Here is a 12444-nt window from a genome sequence, read left to right on the forward strand (position 1 = left end):
ATTTGCATTACATTCTTTTATTTTGGTACTTACCACATCTCACTTCAATATCTAGATCACCTGGTGCTGACGATATTTCAATTTTTAAAGCAATAATAGATTTTACTATTTTTTTCATTGCATCACTTTCTTTAATATTGTTATTTTGTTCAACTTCCGAAATAATTACACCATGCAAAGAGTTTATTGAATGACTTAATTTTTTTGTTTCTTTTCTAAGCATTTCAACACTATGTATTGATTTATCTTCAATTGTTGAAGTCTTTTGTACGTCAATTATACTATTCAACATAGTTTTAGCTATATCCGATGTTCTTTTAAGTTCCTCAAATATCGTCGGACTTAATTTTCTTACATCTTTAATGTTGTCGTCAGACACAAATTCTTTTAAAAATTTAATGATGTTAGCTGAAAAAAAATTGAAAAAATGTATATTCAGAAAAATCGATATCAGGCAAACATTTAGCCCGGCCGCACATTGTCCGAAATTTCTGATACGAAACATTTGAACGTCGGCCGGACCGCCACACCGGCCACCGCACACTATCCGAAATTTCCTTCCGGCGAGTTCGAGCTCACTCGGCTTAGTACAAAATGTACGAGAGAGCGCGATCCGTCAGAAACATTTGAACTGGCATCCGATCGACGTCATCTGAGTCATCTGACACATAATGTCAGACGCCCGCCGCAACGCAATTAAAAAATTCTGCCATCCGAATCATCCGATAGACGGCATCTGACAACTCATCCGGACCGGACGTCAGATACAAAATATATGAGCAGAGTGCGTTCCGGCAGGCATCTGACATTATGTGTCAAATGAAGTCGATTGGATGAGTACTCTGGTGTTTCGTCCCAAGGTTTTTAGGCCCAGTGGGCCCAATGACCAGATATGAATTTTTAACATTTTATCATCTGGCGATTGGTTCCACTTTTATGATTCATTATTTTCTGGCAAGAAATTTTGAAGTAGGCACAAAAACACACAAAAATAATCAGTTATAACCATAATAATGTTTTGTAAATTTAAAAAATATCTAACATAATATTATAGGTCACGTATTGGATATACGAGTTTTCATTTTACTAATTATTGCAACACCGCATTAACAGGAAATCTAATATTTAAAATAATAATAATTAATTACATAAATAATAACTTATTTAATATTTATTTAAGTCAGATATAATAATTGTTAGAAGAGACTATGCCGATTAAGCCCAGCCGCACATTGTCCGAAATTTCTGATCCGAAACATATCTAACACTAAAAAATATCTAACACCTTAAAACTTATATTATTATTATTATTACCTAAACATACTGCGTTGAATCAAGTTTTAAAAAAATACCTGCTCTAATAGGTACTGCGTGAAATTTTAATGGTTGTTTTCCCATAGTAAAATGATTCTATCTTAGTTGTACGATAGACTTGGGAAGACCGCTCGCGCCTATCGGCATAAAGTTGCCATAGCACCTACGTGATGCAAAATATTTTTCATTTTCAAATTCAAATGTCTCTATTGCCAAAATGTTGTTAATATAAAGATTTTATTAAATACTTATAGTTTTAACATTCTGCCACAACAATGGCACGTAATTGAATTAAACTTACTTATATAAAATTTATTAATTAATGAGTCGTTCTCTTACAAAAAAAAAAAAAAAACGAGCAAAATTCTTGTATATATATATGTATATATATATATATATATATATATATATATATATATATATATATATATATATATATATATATATATATATATATATATATATATATATATATATATATATATATATATATATATATTTTTAAGATAAATAATACAATGGACATGTATAAATTAAAATCTCTTATGACATAAGTACTTATTTATAATAACAAAAGTACTTATTTTCTAAATAATGTAATTATATTATTATTGTATACTTATTTCAGTTTAAAATTAATTTATAATTATTATTTTTATATAAAGCTTATATATTTCTTTAATTGGCAAAAATAAGTACTTATGTCATAAGAGATTTTAATTTATACATGTCCATTGTATTATTTTTCTTTAAATATCATATTATATTCATTCAGTGTATAACAAATGCTTTCATACGAAGCAATTATTTTGTTATTTATTCAAATCTACAACTTTTTTGCTAGCCCTACGGACATAAGCCCAAAAGTCATAAAAAATAATTACTTGGGACCAATCGCCAGATGAAAAAAATGTAAAAAAATCTTATCTGGTGATTGGGCCCACTGGGCCCAAAAACCTTGGTTGGGACGAAACACCAGAGTACTCGATCGGATGGTATTTCATATGTTTCTGATCAGAAATTTCGGACAATTTGCGGCCGGCCTTACAGCTCGACAAGGTTTTATATGAACGTGGGTGACATTGAAGGGAGCGCTGCTGGTAAAGGAGAACTGTCAAACACATGTCAAAAATGACTTTTTTGTATGATAGAAACGTTTAGTTCCTTTTCTCGCCACGTTTATATAAAACCAATTATAAAACCTTGTATACTTTGTATCTACTTAATTTTAAAAAAGTTCCTAAGTCAAAGTTTGTGCTTTCGAATTTTCCATCCAGACTTCCTTTTGTGCATTCATATTTTATGGCCTAGAATTCCTTCATAGAAGGACCTTCACCGAGCTGGTTAATAGATGAAAGATATTTATTTATTGCTAGCATGTTGCCTAAAAAATTTCAGTGCAGAATAAAATATTTTTTTTTACATTTCTCGGGTTTGGTTAGTAGACAAATTCCATACCAATCGAAAGTATGAAGCCCATAGAATATTCATTACTAGCGACCCGCCCCGGCTTCGCATCGGATATAAAATATATAGCCACTGAAAAAATATTAAAATCGATTCAGCAGTTTTGACTTGTATTCATTATTATTAAGGTCCTTTTATGAAGGGATCCTAAGCCATTACTAGGGTATTTATAAAATAATATAATATTATGTTATAATTTTAAAGATTACCATCTTTTGCTTCGGGTTCAGACACAGAAGTAACCGCTACATCGTCTGCCATTTCAGTTTCAGTAACTGTTTTTGTGTCAAGTTCCTTTATATTTTGGGAAATTTCCTGCGTAGTTTCTAAAATCAATAAAATTAAATTAAACATTTTTACATTCTTCATTAATACTTAACGATATTATTATAGCATTGTTATAGTTTCCGTGATAACACACGCGATAGCACACAAGGAATATAATCGCTCTGTCCCTCCGTCTACTAGTATTAACTACTGAACCCTAGAGTTATTTAAACACACTACCATATTTTTCAAGAGTCTCCTCCTCATTCCTTGTAGCTTGTAAATCTGGAACAACCGTTACATTTGGCGAATTCAAATCTTGAATAGTATTATTGTTTAAGGAATCGTCTATTACAGTAATTTCGCTTATCATTGTTAAGTCTTTTCGTAATTCTTCTATAACTGTTGCAACTTGAGGCTCTTGGTTAGCATCCTTTAACAATAATTCATGTTCATTGCTTATACTTTGCACATGAATAGTTTCTAATGCGATTTGAAGTTTGTGAGCTAATTGAGCCTGTTTGGGTGTAATATTTTCGATGGAAATTTCCTTTTCTAAGCAATCAGTTAAAATTTCAGAAGCTGCTATACTTTCACGCAATTCGTTAGCAATAATCTCAATTTCCTTCAAATCATCTTGTTTAATATTACTTAATGTCATTTCTTCTGCACTTTGAGTAAGTTCAACGTATTGTTCTATATGCTGTAACAGTGCCTGGAACGTATCTAAAATAAAATAAAACCTTTTTGTATTCCTATATTTGAGTAAATGGTAAACAGGCATATTTAAACAGATTCAGTAGGAGATGGTTACGACTCGAAACAAATCTTGAATAATATATTATACTGAACAAAACTTACTTTTCTCAATTTCAGACCGCTTTACTTCGGAATAATTTAATGCACATGCACTGACTTCACTTTCAGAAAGTTCCTTTGTAAAATCATCCTCCTTTTTCCTTGAAGTTGGTTGTATTGGAGCTAAAACAATATTTAAATATTATTTTTTTTTACTTTAATTTGTGATTATTTGTTGCAAGTGTGTTGTAAGTGGTCTTTTTATTTATATTTTTTTTAAATCATTATTCTTTAATTCACTAAGAACTAATTCATTCTTGTAAAATGAGTTACATGAAACTAGTCAGAAGACATTAATGTCGAAAAACAATAATATATTATGTGATTGATTGTACTATCGGTTCTTGGTGGAAATTCATGATGAACATTAATAAAACACAATTTTTAGTGCACTTTTTACCACTATAATTAACGTAGTTGCAGGCATCAACAAGTATTACTTATTATATTTAAATTATACTAGATATTTGACCGAGCTTTGCTCGGTATTCGGTAAAATACGAATAAAATGACATTTTCTAAAAATGATCCCTAGCTAGATCGATTTATCGCCCCCGAAACCCTCTATATACTAAATTTCATGAAAATCGTTGGAGCCGATTCCGAGATTCCAATTATATATATACATATATACTTGTACTGTCTTTTACTTCTCAGCATATCAGCCACGACACGAATTTCGCGTTATGGTCTTTTTATGATTGCCAGAACGCGTCGTGGCTGTTCCACTGTGACCACAACGCGTTGTGACATATTTTTCCACTCACTGAGCGTTTTCGGTCTTTGAGCGTAGTTCATATACATATACAGGTTGCAATTAAACCTTCCTGCCAATTTTTTTCCAGGGCTTAGGTATTATTACTAGGAGAGTCTATTTAACCAAAAAAAATTTGGGTATTTTTTTTTTTCAATGACATATTTTATCCTATTTAAAATCTTTGCAGAACGGTCACTCGCGACGCGGGGGAATGAGAGGGGGTAACGCGCGGGAGACGCGTCGTGTCCATTAATTGTAGTGTTTTTTAGGATAACTTTCGGTAGCTATTTCTCAACATTTTAGTACCAGTGAGTGATTATAAAAGAAAAAATACGTGTATTTTTATTTTTAACAAGGATCAATATATCAAAATTTGGCAGGAAGGTTTAATGGCACCCTGGCACCCTGTATATGTACATTGTGTGTTATTTACAGAGATAAGTTTAATTTTGTCAACGCTACGGTAGCGTAGAAATAAAAATTCGCTACCATTTTAGTATGCAGTGTAGCGTAGACACTTTTTCTTGTAGTAGAAGTATCTACGCTACCAACGCAATAATTCAGTGCCAAATCAGCAAAAATTGGCGGCGTACCCATATATCTATTTTCTACCCTTTACAGCATAATATAATTTAAATGAATATTATCGAAAATATTACAGATTTAAAAATTGCGGGACGTAACTTTACGGCGCGGCGCGCGGCGGTACCGACCAATGCGGGGTCACAGGTAGTAATGAATATAATGGAAAACTACCGAATCGATTTTAATCATTTCTTCAGTGAGTGACAGGACAGGCTATAATAATATATTTTATACCCGTGCGGAGCCGAGAAGTTTATTATAAAGCGGAAAAGTTTGTTTATTTGTTTGTTTGAACTCGCTAATCTTAGGAACTACTGAGTCCGATTTGAAAAATTATTTCAGTGTTAGATAGCCCATTTATCGAGGAAGGCTATAGGCTTTATTTTATTACGCTAAGGCTGATAGGAGTGAAGAAATAAAGGAAAATGTGGGAAAAACGGGGGGAAATTATTTGAAAGGGCTTATTGAACGCGCTAATCTCAGGAACTGGTCCGATTTAAAAAATTATCTGTGTTAGATAGCCCATTTATCGAGGAAGGCTATAGGCTATATTTTATCACGCTAAGACTAATATTAGCGAAGAAATAGAGGAAAATGTGGAAAATGGGGAAAAATTATTGAAAGGGCTTATCTCACGAACTTATGGAGTAATTTTTCTGTTATTTGGCACAGATAAGAAGTAGACCACGTGAAGGATCATAGGCTATTTTTTGTGGACTAATTTGTCTGTGAAATATCTAATTTACGCGGGCAAAGCCGCGCGGAACGTCTAATATATAATATATAAAAAGTAATATGTCGCCAATGAAAGATTGAACATAATCTAAATTTTTTTACGAGTACTATAATTCAATAAGTAAATAATGTTAGTTATGGCACCTTTTAATAAATAATTTTAATATAGACGGCATTATCTTCATTTTCAAATTTATATAAATGTTTACCTGCAGTAACTTGGATGGCTGTTTCTTCTGGTACAGTTAAAGATTGTGATTCTTTCTCTTTTACAATTTCTTGCACTGTGCAGCCTAAAAGTGTCACATATTTTAATATTAAACAAAAAAAATGGTTTTAAATTCATTATATATATATATATATATATATATATATATATATATATATATATATATATATATATATATATATATATATATATATATATATATATATATATATATATATATATATATATATATTTATTTATTTATTATATTTATTTATTATATATATACAAGAATTGCTCGTTTAAAGATATAAGATACTTTACTTTTATCATCCTCATCTTGTTTCCCCAAGACTTCTATTTCAGATATTTTAACAGCCTCGTCGTTTAAGGGCTTTAATATTCCTCTACTTTTATCTTCTTCTTTTGTGGATAGAGTGACTTCCGTTTTTATGACTGTTGTAGCATCTGTTTAATACAACACAATTTTTTAAAGAAATACGGTAATTATTAATATCAAATGATAAATATTGTATTATAAAAATAATACTAGCTGTTTAATAAAATAAAAAATATTAAAAAATGAACATTTTGTCATAAAATGATACGTGGAATTTTGTTTTGACAATTAATATAATCGTTCCTACTTTATCTTTTCTCTACTAGGATTAGGTACAAATGCGAAAGTGTGTATGTCTGTCTGACTGTTACTACGTGACGCTTAAACCTTTGAACCGATTTTAATGAAAGGTTTGGAGATATTATATACTTTAATTTTTATCCCGAAAAAGGTACGGTTTTATTTATAATAAACTAGCTGACGCGGCAAACATTGTTTTGCCATATAAATAATTTCTAGTATCAATAGTAAATAAAAACCTATTCTCAGGCTTAATGAATGTATTATCAGAGAAGTTGATTCCTAGGCAGATGGCGGACCTAAGTGGTCGCGTTAAGCCAAACCCATCCGACCGATCACTGCTAACATTGAATTGTGATAAGCCGACTAATGACGTAGGTCCGTCAACTGCCTAGGAATCAATTTCCTCGATGGTACATACAAAATTATTTAAAATCGCTTGAGCCGTTTTGGAGGAGTTCGCGCACAAACACTGTGACACGAGAATTTAATATTATTGCTGCGCAATGGATCTATGGGAATAAACTAAATAGGTTCAATGGTAAAAAAAGAAAATTAATTAACCTGGTCGTTGATCTGGTTCTTCATGTACATTTCCGATATCCGAAGTAACATCAGATTTTCGTAAATTTGTTTCTTGTTCATTTAACATGATTTGGACTACCTTTTCTTCTTGCTGCAAGGCACCTAAAAATACAAATACGTGTTCATCGTTAGACATATTCCAAAATCTACAGTCATTGGTTTTATCTACTATTTCAGCAAATATTTATAGCAAGTATATTAAAATGCTGAATTAATACTTGAATTGCCAAAAAAAAATTGGGGAAAATATAAAAAAAAACTAGATGTCACGCGCGGCTTCGCCAGCATAAATTAGGAATTTTAAAAAACCGTACATTTAATAAATACCCATAAAAAAATAGCTTATGTCCCTACTCCCTTCACTTGGTCTACTCTATATTTGTGCCAAATATTGCCATAAAAAATGCTCCAGTAGTTCGTAATTTCTAATATTTCCCCGTTTTTCCCACATTTTCCTGAGTTTCTTCAGTCGTATTAGTCTTAGTGTGATAATAGCCTTACTCGATAAATGAGCTATCTAACACTGAAATAAGTTTTTAAATCGGATAGTTCCTGAGATTAACGCGTTCAAGCAAACATACTTACCCTTCAGGTTTATATATTTTTTTTAAAAGAAGGCAGTTCGCTGTAGCCCTGACGTCACTGCGACCCATGAGGATCTATTGTGACTCCTTCGCACTAGAGTATCATCCCCAACTCAATACTGCTCATAAATTGAACGATATGATTGGGGTTGGTGCCACGAACTTCCTCTGTGGACGAGTATTCGTGGCGACTAAGGTGCCTGTTCCTGCTCTATAGTAGAGCAGAGCAGTCGAGGAGAAGGTGAAAAGGTGTTTAATCCTCCTCCTCACAGAATCTGCAAGTCGTTATGCTACAAATACCCATTCTGTTTAGGTGTTTGTTGAGCTTGCAGTGCCCAGTTAGGCTTCTGGTAAGGATTCTTAATTGGTTCCTACCCAAGGTGAGCACTAATTCTGATTGTTTCTTGTTGAAGTCAGGAATTAGTGCCTTGGAGTGTTCAAGGCCAGGGGTCTCAGCCCATTGCTTCCTGCATAGTCTGTGACCCCATTCCTTAAGCACTTGCTTTGTGGTACTGGGAGTTATACCACAGACTGGTTCTGGACCATATATGAGACTCTCGGCCCCAAGCCTAGCCAGTTCGTCAGCGGTTTCATTGCCGGGGACGTTGTTGTGGCCCGGGACCCATACTAGGCGGATGTTGTTGTTCCTTCCTAGCATGTTTAACGTCTCAACGCATTCCAGAACTAATTTGGACGAGACTTCTGCGGAAGTCAGTGCTTTAAGTGCAGCTTGACTATCGGAGAAGATAAAAACGTATTTATTAACTAGGGCCATCTCCAGGTTTTCTAGTGAACAACCGAGGATAGCGAAGACTTCAGCCTGAAACACGGTCGCAAACTCCCCCAAACAGGCGTATTTGCCTTTTGGTGGCCTGCCCCCGTAGAATCCGGCTCCCGCACGGTTGTCTTTCCTTGATCCATCCGTGAACCAAACTATGTCGCTAGGGCGGACATCGATTGGGATTTTTCTTTCCCAGTCTTTCCTGGAAGGTATAAAAACCTGGTACTGCTTCGAAAAGCTATACACCTTGATCATGGCATCTGATGGCATAGCCATGATAAGTGATTCACTGAGAGACTGTTCCAGCTGTCGAAATGGGGTGGAGACCCAATTCGTCCTACCCGCCGTCCTGGCCCTGAGAGCCACCTTTTTGGCCTCCATCTGAACAAGCAGAGGAGTGCACCCGTGATTATTAGACATGCGTACGCTGTTTAGTCTTTAATTACAGTTTACTTGTTCAGCCTTTTTATGCCACACTGCGCAGCCATATGTGGTAATCGGTCTCACTACGGCTGTATATAGCCATAGCATTGCCTTCGGCCGAATACCCCATTTAGAGCTGACAAGCTTCCAACAGGAACCCAGAGCACATCTAGCCTTTTTCGTAATATACTCGATGTGCTTATTCCAAGTGAATCCTTTGTCTAGGATTACTCCTAGATATTTGACATCACCCGCAAACTTAATAGTTTTCCCGAAGAGTGTTGGGGGTCTTAGCTCCAACTTCCTCTTTTTGGTGAAAGGTATCAAGACCGTCTTATACGCGTTTACTGTTAGCTTGACCCTTTGGCACCAATCCTCGACGACTCTTAGTGCTGACTGCATCAACCCAGCGACCACCGATGCGCATTTTCCCAACACCATAATCGCCAGGTCGTCAGCGTACCCTTGAGCGTAGTAACCTATAAGGTTCAGTTCCCTTAGTAGCTCATCCACTACCAGGGACCATTCCAGGGGTGACAGGACACCTCCTTGTGGGCAACCTTGTGTCAGCCTGATTTTGAGTGTCAGGTCCATAATAGTCGATGAGGCTACCCTATTGTCGAGCGTGGCTTTGATCCATTTCCTAGTTGTTGGATCTATATTCTTTGAAGCCAGGCCATTTGTGATAGAGCTGGTTGAAGTGTTGTCGAATGCGCCTTCAATATCGAGGAAGACACATAACGCAATCTCTTTATCTTCAATTGCTCTATCAATCCGATCTACCAAGACCATTAGGGCCGTCTCGGTAGATTTGCCTTTTTGGTAGGCATGTTGTCTTTCATGCAGCGGCATTTAAGTGAGATAGGTGTCCCTTATATGTAGGTTGACCACCTTCTCCATTGTTTTAAGCATGAAAGATGTGAGGCTAATTGGTCTGTATGACTTTGCTTTGTCTCTGTCCCCACTTTTGGGTATGTAGGACACCCTTACCTTTGTCCATGCCAATGGGATGTAGCCCCACGCAAAACTTGCTCTGAATATTTTCAGTAGCATAGGAAGGATAATGTCCTTGCCCTTCTGTAGGAGGGCCGGAAATATATTATCCTCGCCGCCGGTCTTGTAAGGCTTGAAACTGTCAATTGCCCAAGTGACTCGGTCAGGCTTAAAGATCACGGAAGCTCTTCTCCAGTCGTCAACTGATGGTCTCGTTTTAATAATCGTATGAGAGAAGGCTTCGTGATTTTCGAGATGGATACTGTTGGGGAAGTGGACGTCGGCTAGTAATCTTAGCGTTTCTTCCGCCGTTTTAGTATAAGTACCATCTGGCCTTTTCAGAGTGCTGGGATAAGAGCTAGGGACCTTAGATATGACTTTATATAGTCTGGAGGTTTGCGAGGTGTTATTCACTTCCTCACAGAACCTTGCCCAAGAGCGTCTTTTGGCCTTCCTTAGCTCCCTATTAAACGTCGTCAGGGCGGTTCTATATGCGTCCCAGTTCCCGTCTCTTTTGGCTCTGCTAAACAGAGCTCGGGTATCTTTCCTGAGTTGCGCCAGAGTACCGTTCCACCAAGGTACGTTACATTTATTTGACGTTTTCTTAACAGGACAGCTTCTGAGGTAAGCATCATTTAAGCTATGCTGCAGCTCTCCCACCGTTAGTTCCAGTTGTTCTACGGTCTTGACAGCTTTGTTGACTGCTGCGAGGTTTATCTGCAATTCCTCTCTGAATACACTCCAGTTTGTGGCCTTTGGATTCCTATAAGTTACCTCTTTCCCAGGCATACTGTCATGTATATCAAACCTAATGTAACAGTGATCGGACAGTGAGTTATCGTCCGATACATGCCAGTTACAGGCGCGATATCGTATAGGGCCTGTGCATAGTGTTATGTCAAGGACCTCCAAACAAAGAAGGATTTATATATTTTTTTAATTATCGCTTGACAAACTCGAGTCTCGATCTAAAAGACTATGAAAAGTACCAATAACAGGGTCATTATAGGCTCATAAGTCATAACCATGGGACGATGCATGGTATAATATGGTACTGATGATGATGATGAATGTAATTTGCATAGTAGCATAATATGATTTCCGTTCTTAAAACAACGCCGAAACTCCCAAACTTGTATCTATAAAGAATCATGAGTTCTCTCTGCACCTTCCGAGCCACGGTATACCAGGTATACCTCGGTGTAAAATCTTACGTGTTGGTAGCATAAGCTTAGAATACTTCTCTCACGAAATCTAAGTCACCACATGTTTCCCTATAAATTTTGAGAAGTTCCCTCGATTACTTATGGATTACATCAGATCACCACTTTTGTGAATATAATACCAAACTGGGATGATACCCTATATACCAAAAGAAAAATTTTGAAAATCGGTTAACGAACGGCGGAGTAATCGTTAAACATAAGAAAACGAACATAACACATTTTGAAAGTCGGTTAAAATTGTAGCCTATGTTAATACATAGGCTACAATTTTAACATATCATAGCTTATACATCAGAATAATTTCTGATGTATAAGCTATGATATTGTAAAGATTCGCTAAAATCCGTTCAGTAGTTTTTGCGTGAAAGAGTAACAAACATCCATATATCCAAACAAACTTTCGCCTTTATAATATTAAATAGGATAAGTGTATAGAAAAGTGTATCATGAAAAAAAAGCAGATTAATATCAATCAAAGGCAAGAACAATCAATCAACATAAAATATATTACTTTGCTCCTGGTTAACTACTTCACTAGGGACGACTTGCTCTTTGGATACGGTTTCAGCCTTTACAGTTTGATCACAAAATTCTTCAAAAACAACTTCTGCTTCTTTCTCCTGTTCAGGTTTGTTCAAAGACTTAATTTCTTCAGACACCTTGTTAGTATTAGTGTCCTCGATGACTTTATGTTCAGTTATGGTTGATATTGTAGCCAAGTTGTCTTGTAATTGTTCAATGACTTTTGCTATTTTCATGTAGTTTTCTTTTTCAGCTGTATCCAAATATTCCTTTGTATCTTTGCTGAGACACTGAATTTGTATTGCTTCCAAGGCTTCCTTTAATTCTTGAGCTAAGTGAGCTTGAGTGGGGCTGATATTCTGCACAGATTTATTTGATGGCAAATCGGTAGTTGCTACCGATTTGCCACTTGCGACTTCGGTTATTGCTAAGCTATTACGTAACTCTGTTGCGGTATGTTTTGTTCTTTGTAAATCCTCCAATTTAATATATAATGGAA

The 12444-nt window shown here is 35.5% G+C and overlaps 1 protein-coding gene across 1 annotated transcript in view; it reads right to left on the reverse strand.

Annotated features, from left to right (window-relative positions):
* Positions 1-12444, reverse strand: part of LOC121738463 — an 86619-nt gene that overhangs the window by 12246 nt on the left and 61929 nt on the right. The window contains exons 20-27 of the mRNA XM_042130523.1: positions 11935-12318; positions 7396-7518; positions 6516-6659; positions 6193-6276; positions 3910-4029; positions 3289-3774; positions 2991-3107; positions 34-408 (exon numbers count right to left, since the gene is read on the reverse strand). Of these exons, the coding sequence (XP_041986457.1) occupies positions 34-408; positions 2991-3107; positions 3289-3774; positions 3910-4029; positions 6193-6276; positions 6516-6659; positions 7396-7518; positions 11935-12318 (1833 nt within the window). The remainder of the gene's footprint in view (positions 1-33; positions 409-2990; positions 3108-3288; positions 3775-3909; positions 4030-6192; positions 6277-6515; positions 6660-7395; positions 7519-11934; positions 12319-12444) is intronic.

The sequence above is a fragment of the Aricia agestis genome, chromosome Z (assembly GCF_905147365.1).
Source record: "Aricia agestis chromosome Z, ilAriAges1.1, whole genome shotgun sequence".
Classification (NCBI taxonomy): Eukaryota; Metazoa; Arthropoda; class Insecta; order Lepidoptera; family Lycaenidae; genus Aricia; species Aricia agestis.